The sequence below is a fragment of the Falco rusticolus genome, chromosome 11 (assembly GCF_015220075.1).
Source record: "Falco rusticolus isolate bFalRus1 chromosome 11, bFalRus1.pri, whole genome shotgun sequence".
In the NCBI taxonomy this organism is placed as follows: domain Eukaryota; kingdom Metazoa; phylum Chordata; class Aves; order Falconiformes; family Falconidae; genus Falco; species Falco rusticolus.
The window spans coordinates 22,390,459-22,405,294 of NC_051197.1; the positions used below are offsets into that span (position 1 = coordinate 22,390,459).

The 14,836-nt window shown below is 36.3% G+C and overlaps 1 protein-coding gene across 5 annotated transcripts in view; it reads right to left on the reverse strand.

Moving 5' to 3' along the window:
* The window catches only part of COL11A1 (collagen type XI alpha 1 chain), a 159,038-nt gene that overhangs the window by 51,732 nt on the left and 92,470 nt on the right, over positions 1-14,836 (reverse strand). For all 5 annotated transcript variants that reach the window (XM_037404572.1, XM_037404573.1, XM_037404574.1 and 2 more), the window contains 8 exons: positions 12,637-12,690; positions 10,458-10,502; positions 10,274-10,327; positions 10,136-10,180; positions 6,161-6,214; positions 5,245-5,298; positions 1,055-1,108; positions 17-124 (listed from right to left, as the gene is read on the reverse strand). In XM_037404572.1, the coding sequence (XP_037260469.1) occupies positions 17-124; positions 1,055-1,108; positions 5,245-5,298; positions 6,161-6,214; positions 10,136-10,180; positions 10,274-10,327; positions 10,458-10,502; positions 12,637-12,690 (468 nt within the window). The remainder of the gene's footprint in view (positions 1-16; positions 125-1,054; positions 1,109-5,244; positions 5,299-6,160; positions 6,215-10,135; positions 10,181-10,273; positions 10,328-10,457; positions 10,503-12,636; positions 12,691-14,836) is intronic.

Consider the following 14,836-nt stretch of genomic DNA (forward strand, 5'->3'; position numbering starts at 1 on the left):
CAAAGCCACATCATACCTTAGCACCTTCTTTTCCTGCAGCACCTGGGAGGCCTTGTTCACCTGGTGGACCAGGAGGACCTGGATGACCTCTTTCACCAATTGGGCCAGTCTCACCAGTGGGACCCTAAGCACAAAAGTAAAACTTCAGCCACCTCAATGTATTCAATGTCTTCGTGTCGGTGGAGGTGGGAGGAGGAGGAACAGATTCTTAATATCCAGCTGTTATGACTGTCTGTTACAAAACATTACCACTGGCTAGCATACATTCCTTAACTTCCCTCCAGGCAAAGCTGACTTACAAAATATCTTTGTCCTATAAAATAAGTCTTGCATTGCATTCTGCTTGCAGACATGTCTGTACAGCTTCCAGAGAAATCCTGACCTTGCTCCTTAAGCAGTGAAACTTTAAAACACAGTGCGTATCCACGTATGGGAGGAGGTTACAGAAAGGACATGGGAGGGAAATCCATGTACTATGCTTGTTCTGAAACACTGTACTGTTGTTGTTCTGAATAATATGAATTGGAAGGCAGGACAGTTGAAAGATATCTCTTCAGATTCACCAGCAGAAAATTTTCACTGAGGGTATTACCCAAAAAAGCTCATGCAATCCAAATGCTTGATTTTGTTGGGGGAAGTAAATAAAGAAAAAATAGAAGATTAGGTTGAATGAAATTTTGATAGTGAACCTCTCCACAATCTAAAAGTAACTCAGTTTTGGCCTCTGATGAGAAAGTCAAATGTTTATTGTTCATTCTGAACTATTTCATGGCAAAGACCTCTGCCTTCTTGACTTCCTAAACCACCAAATCCATAATCACATGAAGAAATCACAGAAAAAAAGAAGTGGAAAGGTAAGCCCAACATTTGCATATTTTGTGGAATCACTGATGATCACCATGTACACTTTTCTAAAGTTGTTATGCATAGTTTGTTACAAAAGTTAATATACCCATCAATAGGTCCTTTTAATAGAACAAAACAACCGCTTTAGCCATAAGATAACCACTAAACATTGGTTTTATGAATGTAACTATGAGATTAAATGAGGTACCTGAGGGCCAACAACACCACCAGGACCAGGAGGACCAGTTTTCCCTTGAAAACCCTGTGAAATAATTATAAAATACTATGTTACCCAGGACAAGATATAGAAAAGCAAAATTCATATCTGTGCTGAAGAGAAGAGAAATTCCATGTCACACATTCCTTCTATTTAGGAAATAAAACCGAGACACTCTTTTTTCCCTGTGTATACTTAGAAGTGAAATACTGATTGATCTTTCTTATCTCTATCAGTTCCAGACTCTCTGAGGTGGTACAGCAGTAAAAATTCCAGTCAATGTTACAGATCTCTCTAGGTGAACTTGATTAGGTGAGCCTGAATGCATAAGTGATTCAGCTAAAAACAGCAGGAAATACATTTATACATATATACATTACGAATCATAAAGCCAGACATACCAATGATTTTTAAAGAAAGACACAGATAGATTAAATTGGAGGGGCGTTAAAGATAAAGGGGAGGTTAGACAGAAAGAAAATAAAAAGAAATAGAGATCCAGTGAAGATGAAGGTTATATAGAGATGGTAAAAAAGGCAGCATGAGTGTCACAAAAAGAACAAAGTTAATGAGAAACTGATATGATGACAAAACCTGGGAAGCAGAGAACAAAAAGGAAATGTTTTGGGGGCACTTTTTCAGAACACTGGCAAATTTTACAGAATTTCAATTTTCAAATTAGTGGCCCCAGACTTCAGTCCAAAACTAGTCAATAAGCTGAGTGACAGCCTCACTTTATAGTAGCACTGTTTAATGTATCTTTGAAATGTGCTAAATTATTTCTTTCAAATATTGGAAGTGTGTTGCTGCGTAGTTAGGAGTACATTCACTGCTGTATCACATCTAGGGTTCCACATAGTATCCCCTGCCTAACGGCCTGAATCTGCCTTCTACCCTGCTCATCTGTGTAAAAACAAAGGTGTCATCTGGCCCATACTTCTTACAAATGTTGGGCCCTGCTGCTCAGCATTCCTCTGGGCACAGTCTCACTGACAGTTGCCCCATTCCATCAGATCCAGTTTAAGCTTTTTTTACCTTCCTCAATCTGATTATCTTCTTGCTGCCAGCCAGACGTTATCATGGTTCATTTTGGCCCATAACTGATTAGGCACTCTCTCTCAGACCTCTGAAATGATCCAGACTAAAAACAAATACAAAAGTACCCCTTTGCTCTAATGACTGAAAATCAGAACTGCTACAGAGGGAATCATTCATGTGTCCCTTCCTTTACACAAAGCTTCTTCTGAAGCCTATTGTAAGGAAAGACAAAGGAATGTTGAGTATTACCCATTTCCTGCAAGTACCTTGAGAAGACCTGCTATTCTCAAGTTTGCAGAATGCATTCATACTTTGCAGTATATTCAATGACTCTTGATGATAATAATGGTTTCATTATACTGCTTTCTCTCTTAGGTCACCAGCTTATCTATTCCTACAGATTTAGGATTGTAAAAGACTAGGCAAAAGAGATTTCAGCACCAAATACTCAAGATGACCTGAACATACCATAGGTTCATCTAAAATATTTAGTATTAAAATTTTTACACTAATGTCTCATTTGTGTATTTTTAAGTGCCTAATTAGCCTCGATTTTTTTTGTTATTTTCTGTGAAAGATAATTTAATAAATCTGAGTTTATTGTAGTAAGAAGGCCTTTGATTCCAATAAATGAAACTGCTAGTATATTTCTATTCTATCCTTTCACAGACATGAAACACTAAATTCTTGCATAACACCAGACAATCTAACAGTTCCTGCAGCTGATGCCTCCTGTCAATCTGAGATTGATATCACTGATATTGATAATCACTTCTAGGGAGGAACTAGCTTAATACTGATTTTCAGTATCAAGTTTATTCCTACATTTATATTCCAAATTATTTATCATGATACTACTGCTCCTATGTCTAGAATTTCAGCAAACAATGGCAGTTCTTCAAAGTGCATATGGCTTACTGGGGGAAAAAGCTGTAACTTTTTCTCCACTAACACTTACCTCAGTTGCTGTCAATATATGCTTATTATTCCATAAGCAAGCTGCAAAATGCAATCTGGGAATCTGACTAATTTATTAAGCTTGAGTATGTCTCTTAGCCTAATTCCCTAATTGCTGTAATGCCCACATGCACCACTGAACTTTAATGAGATATATGCCTAAATAAGAAACAGAGGTCTAAAGACCCTGATTTACCAGTGAATGCAATGAAAGTTTTGATTTATACATTAAAAAAATCTGAAATGGAAATAGTAATCAAAAAAAAAGTCAACAAGTCTACTTTTTGTTTTTTAAAAAATCTCTTCTTTCTACTAAAACATATACATGAGAGCCCATGGGAGAAAAATATTTTAAAACTAATTCTGGCCCAAGTATCAATATACACAGGGCAGAAAACAACCCTAATGAAAAGCTGCATTTGCTCCTAGTTACTCAAGTTATGTATCAGTCTAACCCCACTAAACTCAAAGGATCCAAAAGTAGAGAACCATAGTACTGATTGAACCCAGAAGGACCTGGCCCAAACATCACACAGTAGCAGAGCCCATAGTTTCATTGTATTTTGTATCTTTCCTTTCTAGTTGTAAGTGAAATAAAGAAATCATAGAATGGCTGAGGTTGGAAGAGACCTCAGGAGGTCATTTGGTGCAACTGCCCCGCTCAAGCTGGGCCACTGAGAACTGGTTGGCCAAGAATATGTCCAGATGGCTTTTAAATATCTCCAAGGATGGAGACTGAAAGCTCTCTGGGTAATCTGTTCCAGTGCTCAGTCACACTCAAAGTGTAAAAGTGTTTCCTGATGTTCAGGTAGAACCTCTCATGTTTCAGTTCATGCCCATTGTCCCTTGTCCTGTCACCAGGCACCACTTAGAAGAGCCAGGGCTCCACCTTCTTTACACCCTCCCTTCAGGTATTTATATACTTAGAGAAAATTTGATCTGGACCTTCTCTTCTCTAGTCTAAACAGTTCCAGCTCTATCAGCCTTTACTCACAGGAGAGATGGTTCAGTCCCTTAATCATCTTAGCGGCCCTTTGCTGGCCTCGCTCTCTCTCTAGTACTGAGGAGTCCAGAACTGGAAACAATACTCCTGGCCTCACCAGGGCTGAACAGAAGGGACAGATCACCCTACTGCAGCCCACGATACTATTGGCATTCTTTGTCGTAATGGCACATAACTGGCTCATGTTCAAATAAATAAGAATAAAGGGAAAATACTAACTGTGTTTTTTATTTTTATCAGACTAAAGAACAACGTTGAGCTTCCTGCATTCTAAACAATGATTAAAATTCAGTCTTACACAAGACTGGTCTTCATATGTTGCATTGTAAAGAAAAAGAACAAAGAAGTAGTCAATAATATTTCTGACACACACTAAAAAGCCACTATCTTTGCAAAGCATTATAATGCTACAGTACTAGCATAAGAAAATACAGTTTTTCAGAATTTACATTCTGTGCTCCTCCTTCCAGCAGTGGAAGTGAGTCAGCAGTCACTAACAGATTTCCATTGAACCTGGAACACAAAACGTATTTAACCGAATGTAGAGAAATGAGATGCTAAGAAATTTTTTCTCTAAATTCATTTGCGGCTTTCTGTAGCTCGGAAAAATCTGAATAAGAATTTTATTTTATTTCAGTGGGATAGGAGTAAAGTTTTGGCACTACAGAACTAGACCAGAATTTACTCATTGTGATTCTTAGGGGGATTACATAGGATACAATTTCAAAATTTAAGGTTTTTTTTCACAGATTGAATCATTTCTGATCCTACTTTCCAAAGGTGTTAGCTTATCAGTTTCCTATTTGCTTATCATTAGTAAATTTTTGTTATGTTATTACTTATGTTATATTGCATTCAGTGAGAAAAGAACAATTTAGTAATCGCCTGACAAATCTCTTCTAAAAATGAGATATGAATACGAATTTCTTTACTTCTATTGACTATTTAAGCTCATTGTGATGTTACTAATAGGGTATAGCAAAAAGAAACCTCACCCTTGTAGCATGGAAACAAAATAAAGCTTTCTCATGCCCAACATATCAACCATCAGAAAACTACAGTTATATAACCTCTCAGTCCCAGCCTCTTCCCCTTTTCTCTGTTGTCTCTGTTTCTTTAGTTTTGACCATATGATCATGACCTTTGGAGGTTTACAACACTAACATAGAGCACATTTACTTACAGTCTCACCCCGCTGTCCTGGGTGCCCAGGCAAGCCATCTTTTCCAGGTGGCCCCTGCAATTTTAAAATACATAAAACATTTCTTAGCCATCCTTAATTCTGAAAAACAGTGTGCAATTACCTCTGAGAACCTCTGATCTCTGTTTCTTTCTAGACTAGTCTTCAGTACAGTTTAACTGCTCCTCTATCAGCTAATTGTGATTTGAATAGTACACTTTCCTTGTGTTCTCCCTGCTGTGTGTTAGCAATTGCTTGGACAGTGAGTGTTAGTTTGTCAAATGCATGTTCAAATTGGATTTCTGTAAATTCAGAAATCATAGAAAATCCCTGTACCTCCCTTCCATTTTTCTTTGCTTAATGACTCAGTTAACACAAGACTAAGAATTGCAGGAGTATTTGATGAAATTTCACCTTTTGGCATTGGAAATAAAAATAACAAATGCATTGATAAAAAAAAATCAGGGGTGGTTTGATGCTTTTATACTTCACACGAGCAGAAACATACTGGAAAAGCAGTATAACTAGTTCAGGCTGCAGCTCAAATGTGCTATTACTTCTGTACATTTCTGTAGTAATGAATGTCTCCTTCCCCTTCATTTTTTCCTCAACGAATCAGTTGTTAAAAGAAAATACACACCAGCAAAGTAGTATTTTGCCTAAGCTCGGTCTGTCACCTGGACATTGGCATCAACATACTACAAGATTTTCTGTTTAGTTTATCATGCTGAATGCCATATGAGCTGCACCAATGATCATTTTGAATATATGAGTTCTTCTCTTAGCTTTAGAGCTCAATAAGCATATTTATAATTTGTACATAAACCATTCCTTAAATAAAGTCTTCAAATATTCACTTCAGAAACACTGTATGAAAAATAACATTCCTGTTTACATACTTGATTAAAAAAATACTTACTGGAGGTCCCTTTGGTCCGGGGAATCCAACCGGTCCCTGAGGCCCTTGTGGCCCCTAGTATAAACACAATCAAACAAGTAAAGTTTTACCCTAGCTGTCATGACACTGGATTGAAAAGTTTGCTTCAATTATACATTACATGAACTTCAAATATAAAATATATGAACTCTTCAGATAATGTCTGGTTTAAGTATAAAGCCTCAGCTCCACTACCATAAACATTGATAGCAACAATTCACATGCATAGATGTGGAGGGGATTTCCTGAAAGCAATACTGCCTGTGTAGGAATGCAATAAGAAAGACAAAAACCTATTCATATAAAGTATGTCGCCGTCTGACCCCCGAAACTGTGCATAATAAAGTGCTAATCAACTATGAGTAAGAAACATTTTTTTTTCTATGTAGCATAGAACATTGGAATTAATCAATAATTTGGTGGGTTTTAAAATTTCAGTCCAACATTAATCTTTGGCTGTTCTTACACTCTGACAATATTTCAAGCCAGTACAACAGTACAAACTTCCAAATAGAATAAGCTTTCCAGAATTACCAGTGACTAAATACAACATCCTTGCTATCATGAAGAATAGTTGAGATAGCTGGGAAAAAAAAAAGATGCACAAACATTTTGTTTATATAATTTTGTATATACAGATCTACATGGAGAGAGGAAATTTTCACGCAGCACGGTTTTACAGATTTCATTAGAGATGATCATGTTAGTGCATTGTGTGTGAATATATACATGTATATACATACACATGTGTACATACATGTATGTCTACATACATCTGGACACATATTTACACAAAGTACTAACTTACATGACTGTTTCTAAAGTTGTCACCAAACAAAATGGAGGCCAGCTTTTAAAATTTATTGCTGATATGCTGAAAGGGACTATGTCAGCTTATTAAAAGAATTTTTCCTGTTTAGTTTTTAATGTGCTAAGTCAAAGAGTAGCAACATGAAAACCTACATGGTCCCACAGCAGAACCATGTACCCCTGTCATATAGAGCAAGATTTTATCCTATTCTACTTGGTATATGTGCAGTTTTGTGAAGATATCAGCTATCAAAAATATGTTAGAGATATTGGTTTGATGCAAAAGACTTGAAGCAGGAGGCCACATCTCCCAAATTATGCTACTGTTTTGCTCCTCTGACAAAGCACCGTTTCTGAGTTCCATAAGCCTCCTTCATTAGAGCCCAGGCTCACTTCCAGAGCATGGCTGCCTCCTGCAGTAGGTGAAGCAGTGTGCAAATACAGCTATGGGAAAGGATCCCTTGTGCCCAACCTGGGAGAATTTGCTTTTAAGTGTATCTTATTCCAGGGTAGACCTTGATTATACTGTAATACGAAACCTGAGTCAACTAAGAAGAGTCAACTTTGCTAGGCAAAGGATCTTTGTGATCTCGTTGTACTATCTGTCATTTTTATTTTCTCTTGCAAAAGAGGTATAAGGTGGTTCCTGAAACCACCACAACACACAAATATGTTCCATATGAGGATTTAGGGTTTTTTTTTATTCTGCTGTCTCTGTGAACAAATGACCTTTCCTCATTTGCTTCTGGGTATAACATAAAGCATAAAGGTTCCAAAACAATGAAGGAGTTTAATAGAGGAAAACTATTAAAATTGACGCAGCTACTGGCCAAAATATATGAAAGAAAGTGGTCGCTCTTAGGAACTGGGTTATAAAAGCACAATTCAAACTTTTACCATTAATTCCACCTTCTTCCTCATAAATTCCCACTGTACTTTGATCTGCACATCTTGAGGGCTTTTAAGGAAAGATTTGCATAATTTTTTTTATTCACAATATGCTTTGCAGATTTCAAGCCACTGGACTGATGGATTATGTGAGAAAAAGCACTAGAATATTAACAGCATGTTATAAAAATTATATTTTTGGGTTTTGTCATTAAATTCCATTTTAACAGTAGCAAGACAGGACAGATTATTTAACGTTTATGTGTGTGGTACTTTAAATATTCTCAGCAGAGTAGAAATGACAGTTCTGGTTTTTGGCTGACATTCACCCCTATTGGGAAGCAAATAAGATACCTCACACATTACATAAATGATATGAGATGTGATGCTCTGCGATTCTTCAGCTATTTGCTCTGATCAGTTTCTCTCCAGGGGTGCATTCATCTTGGATTGATCTGCCATTGTTTTCAGTCCCCCAAGGCTTCTCTTCCTCATACCCTCTTGGAGCTGTCAGTAAACTCCTCCTTCACACCACTGCTATTCACATTCTGGTGGTCTGCCTCTGATGTTCCTCCTCAGCTTAAAAGAACTTAAAGTTCCTTCCTTGGATTGTGCCTAGTTCTCTGCATCCAACATCCCAGTTAAATCATTTGTCTCTTGAATCCCAGTTTTCTGCCCACATCTCTTACTTGCCACGTCATCCTTGTCTCACCCAAACTTTTCACTTATTCCTGCTGTTCATATTCCACTTGGTACATTGCCTTTCGCTTGATATAGAGGTACTTTCAACTTCCTGCAGCCTCCCTTGGAGTGTTGCCTTGCATATGTACTGGCTACGGTCTAGTCCTCAGTCCTCAACTTACCTACTGTTCTATTCTACTTACTCCTCTTACCGCAAGAACCACTGTCCTGCCCCACTAACCAGTCTCAGACAGTTAAGTAACATTCTGCTTCAGGAATAAAAGAGCTAAACTGATGAGTTTACTAACTTTTATTTCCAGTGCACTTGGTATTAATTTTTTTGGCTTTCAGTCAAAAGGGAAGGAATCCTTTTCTTAAGCAGAAAAATGTGACATTAGATATGCAGGCATGTGTGATCCTTTACATATGTATAGCAGATGTTTATTAATACTCTGCTTGCAACTGCTAAGGATAAGCCAAACAAAATTAACCTTAATTGCTTTCTGCAGACACAGAAACTGAAATTGAGATTTCTAGAACACACTCACATCATGCTCCTGTTATCATTAGTTTTATGGATGTCCTTATCTCCAGTAATCAACTCAATCAAACCATGTGGTCTGATCAAGTGGCCTTTTTCCTTTTCCAGTTTGCTTAGCTGTTCTAGCAAAATCAGTTTGCTGTTGTTCTGCCAGTATTGTTACACTAACTGAGCATGTATTCAACAAACAAATAGTGTAACAGAGTGACATTATGGAGCAGGGGAAAATGCACAAGGACCTCCCTCCAGGAGAGTAAGATCACTGGGACTTGGGAGTGGGTACTGGGAAAAGATTCATAGATTCTCTACCTGAAAAAGGTTAGTGGTTTAATGAAATATGACTACAAAAGAAAAGTTTCTTAGGCTTTGCAAAAACAGTCTGGCAGAGAGCATGTCCACTTAAACTGAGTTGGTTTTCAAGTGTTGCAATTACAAATCTGATTTATTAATATTGTTTTTCTATATACCACTGTGTAATGGGCCAACTGTATATTGAATTTGTGTATTGATTAGTAAGATAATAGCAAGCAGAAAATTTTATTTTAGCAAGCACATTAGGATTTCTCAAGCATGCAGAAAGTAGGTTGAAGGGAATTCTTAGCTAATCAGAACAAAAAAGTCAGCTGCTTCGACAAGCTTCTGGAGATGGCTTAAGTGATCTGAAAATCCAATAAACAAGCAGTAAGCTGCAGTAAATGGGGCATTCTTAAGAGCATAGGCTAGTAAGTACAACTGTAATTTGCAAGGGCATAATACAAAGTGCATGGATATAATATAAACTATGTATGTATTCTCTGTGTCCTGTATGTACAAAACTGAGCTACAGATGGAAGAAGTTTCAGTGAGCTTCAGCTACCCCATTCATAACTTTGTGAAAAGCACCATTGGAATTGAGGTTTTGTTAGCTCTGGTTACTCTGATCAAAGAAGGGAAAAGATGTGAGGGGGAGAACTACAAATAAAACAACCCTTCCACCCTCAAATCACACTGCTACCTAGTGGGGAAAACCAACATGTACATAAATAGCTTTCACATACCCTTTCACCTGGTGGGCCAGGAGGACCATCATTGCCTGCAGTACCCTAGAAAGGAAAGGCAGTATGTTAAAGGATTCAACCTCTATTTAATTTAAAAGAAACAGCCTGTAGCCAATCTACAGTGTACCTGACAATTACCTTTGGACCTGGTTTGCCAGTAGGACCTCTGGGACCTCTTGAGCCTCTTGGACCCTGTCAATTTAACACAGATGCACTTGATGATAATTATTGGATACTATCATTAAATCAAAATAATTCTTCACAATATAATGGAGGCAATTAATATACGAAAGCCTCTAAATTGCAAAGCAAAAGTACATACTGTTGGTCCTCGCTGTCCTCTGGGGCCTGGTTTGCCATGTAATCCCTGTAGAGAAAAAGTTCACAGAAATCATCTTAGCAGGCATTGTATTTGTGAGATATTTTTTTTTTTACTGAAGCGGAGCAAAATGCAACTCCCTTAGGTTTAAATGTTATTTTGTCTTTAAGTATCTACTTTACATTTCAATTTAAAGAATCATGGTCCTTGATAAAATTTATTGTCTTTCTGAGTTCACTGGGACTTGTAGCTAAATGTGCTAAATTTGCCTCAGAGTCAGATTCTGTCATAGGCATTAGAATTATAAACTGCGTTAAAATAGTAGTGAAGATGGCACAGAATAAGCAGAGTCTCTCTGCAGTAGTCTAAAGGACTCAGCATCATTTCCAATATAATAATAGCCTTGAAGACAAAAGCTCCCAGGTTCCCATGGACAGCTCCCCAGTTAACAGAAAAGAAAGGGCAAGCCTTTTTTTTTTTTTTTTTTTTGTAACAGAAATAAAGACCTACCAGGATTCTGCACACTTGCACAGAGACACAGAACTTGCCAGGATACTACTCCTTAATTTTTTGCTTCAATACATCTCCTAATCATACTCAATAGATTTCTTTTGTTAGACTCTGTATTACTATTGCTGTGCAATCTAACACAAAGAAGCTTAAAATTCAAAAGAGTATTCTTCAGATAGAAAAAGAAACCTGATGACTGGTACTTTCTAATTTGTGAGGTAATAAAACACAACCACAACAGAAAATCAGCATTGATATTTTAGCATAAAGCTTGCTTTTATCGGAAACCAATTAAATGCACACACCTGTTTTCTTGTGGTTTTTTTTAATATATATTGATTTTATTTCACTTATCAAAATAAAAACTACGTGTTGTTCTTAAAATGCAACACAGTTGTGAACTTCTCAGGGACAATGACTGTCTTTCCTAGTACCATTATGCATGGCAGCACAAACCACAACCATATGCCTTTAGCCAAAATTAATAATAATAATACCTGATTCCCATTAGAAAACCAGGAGTTATTGTCTCATTGATGGTCACCGTAACACATAAGTATACATGCATTTTGATGGTATTAAGAGGTTAGTACCCTAGCTGAATTAAAAGTTTTATGAAGGCCTGATAACGAATCAATATAATTAGATTTTCATAATTTTAAGTCTGTTATTTGATGTTATTATTTTGCTTGGTTGTTGGTTTTTTTTTTAAATCTGATATCTTTATTAGCAGTCATATCTCATTTTTCCCAACAAGGGTAAACTCAACATTGTTTTATTGCTTGTGTATATCCGTAACAACATATGTTTATCTTAGCTAAAATAATACAAAAACAATTTAAATCATACATAAACAATGCAAATGCAAGTGGATTTCACATAATTTAACTATAAATCATGAATTCCAGCTTGGTTTTGTGCTGCAAATTAAAACAGATTCTTAAGAACAATTATATACGTTAATTCAGTTTGACCTTAAGTTGCTACCATCTATGAATGGCGATTCATGCTCTTAATTTCATCTTTCTAACATGACCTGCTATGTTTAATTGAGCTTTAGAGACAACAGCACACTGTCCTTTCTAACCTATATTTCGTTGTTATAATTTGAAGAATATGTGTAAGAGATTTTCTCTCACCTGCTTCAAGTAAACAAAGAAGCAAAGCTGTCATTTTACATTTTGTAATATATGTAATAGTACATGTTCTTCATCTTGTCTGGTATATTTTGTATTTTCAATGCTCAGCCTATAAAAAAGCTCATGGCAAGTCAGAATACTTATGAAATACCAGTTGAATTTTCTTGAGGGTAAATTGCATGGTAGCAGGATAATTCATAGGATACAGGAACATAGTTCTTGCCAACTCACTCAGCTATCCTGTCAAAACATGCTTCAGCAAAGGTGTTTTCTCTTTTTCAGATATATAATTATAGTAGCATACACAGTGAGAAAGTGTCCAAGTTCCTGTATATTTAGATTAATACCTTTAAGAATGAGAATGAGTGTCTCAGTAGGTCCTATTTTACATAACTGTAGAGATTCATCTTAAGTGTGAAAAGCCTGTTTTTATAGTTCTTTAGACTGTAGCTTGTATCCTTAGGTTTCAGTGACTTCCCATAGCACTGAGTTCTAAAGTTAATTAAGTGTCATGCAAGTGTGAATTATCATACCCTTGCACCTTTCTCTCCATTGGCACCTGGAAATCCTGGGAAACCAGTTGAGCCCTGTGTAAGAAACCAATGCAAATATCAGAGGATATCAACAGCAAAACAGTAGTATAGCCAACATTTAATTTATATGTAAAGCACACTGCAAAGCCATGTACATTGTACATGTCAAACTTGCAAGTGTGACAGCTCTGATGAATAGCTGTAAATTGACTTACCATAATGTCTTCAGTCCAGCATGCATTAGAAAAATCAATGTATAGAATGGACATTATTTGTCATCTTATTAGACAATATTCATTAAATCTACACCATTTTTAAAAGTAGGAAAGAAACTATCAGTAACAGCGCACTAGAAATAACTGTATCATAATGAAGAGGAACAAACAAAGCCATGTTGCCTCACAGTATAATAATTCTTTTACAAAATAACTTCATTCAAAATAATTGTAAGGTGTTTCCACATGGTCCTCCATTCAGTTCACTGAGCTGTAAATCACTTCAGGTGCTTTATTCACTGTAAGCTGTCCACTGGCCAGTTTCATTTAACTGATACATGCAATTTGTAATGTGCTTATATGTTCATCTAATAAGCATAATTTATAAGATTATCTGGCTTGAAACTGCTTCCAGGCATTATTCCACCTTCTCTTTTTTTCTCCTCTTTCCTTCGGCTAACTGTCCAGTCTAATCTCAACAGTACTGCTTTCTTCTATGCTGGTCCAGTGGGACAGCAGACTTGTTACCTGCCAAGGTGTTAATTTGTCATAAGGGACCTGGGGTCAAACAGCTGATAGGCTTGATAAAATATACTTTTAAAGTGACTGGATATGAAAATCAAAGCAGTGTTTGGTTTGGTCAGCCACTAAAACTACTGGCCAGATTCCCTGCTGTGATAACGCATCTATATCTCTGCAGCTTGCTGTTAGTATTTTAGTGCTAAATAAAATATATATAACAAAACCATAAAATAGAATTTCTTGGTGCTCTTCTTTGAAATAATATTTTTTTCCTTTTTTCTCTTTTTCTTACTTATGTTTTCCCTTTAATGACCTTGTTTCATACAAACATTCCCATTATGCATTAATAACTTAGGGGCAGTACAACTTCACTGACACTGATTCTAATGAAACCCTGGCTGATATTCACTAGTGGGAGAAAAGTAAAGAGATTTTCCTCTCTTTTTTTTCCTTTCTTTTTCCTTCCTTTTTTAATTCTTCACCATTATAACAAAATGTGAATAAACCTGTGAAAATTCTACGCTCTGAAGCCCAAGCATGTTCTTTATAATTAAAAGGCCAGAGGAAAAAAAACCCCTTCCAATGACCGGGCATTAATAAGCATTATTTAGTTATAAATATCTTATACCTATGGTATTTTTTGCAATTGTGTTAATCAATAGGGGCTGGACAGGAGAAAAAACCTGAAAATTATCAGATAATGGCAGCACTCTAAGAACAATTGTCAGAAGAAAAATAATGAAAATCAAGTAAGTAACAACAAAAAGAACAAAAAGAACCTTCTTGACACACTGGAACAAGTGTTCTGATGCTTCTTTTTTTCTCTCTCCCTTATGTTAATTTGAACTGGACTGTGAATAAGTTTCACAACAAGTCTTTAGTGAGTTGATGTATTGTAGCTGTCATTAATCTTTCTTGGAAGTTTAAGCAACAAATGAGAAAAGCAAACAGTGAACGCAGCTTGAGAATTGTTTTCAGTTTTAATGTGATAAAAATTTAATGTAATGAAATTCTTGATCGTCTGCTGAAAAGAAAATCAATCGACTTTTATTTGAAGTGTTAGATCATTTTTGTTCTTAGAACTGAATAATGTAAATCCTCTTTTATCTTAGACTTCTCAAGACAGTTCTAACTGAGAATGAAAAAAAGAGACTGAAAATTCAGACATTGGAGTTCAGAAACAGAAGCAAAACCCCATGTTTCTCAAGGTGAATAGTTTTCATTAATATCTTTCATAGACCATTTTGATATTTTTCACTAACACAGAGTGTTCAATGAATACATTCTTCAGATAGTTCATTCACTTGACTGAAAAGGGCCAAAGTATAGGCCAGAGTCAGAAACACACTTTGCTTAGCCAGCCAGGAAGTTGAATTTCTTCCAAAAAATCATGATTTCAAATTTGAAAATAAAAACAGATCCCAATGTAGAGCAAAACTGAGGATTTTACTGCAGTTTGATTG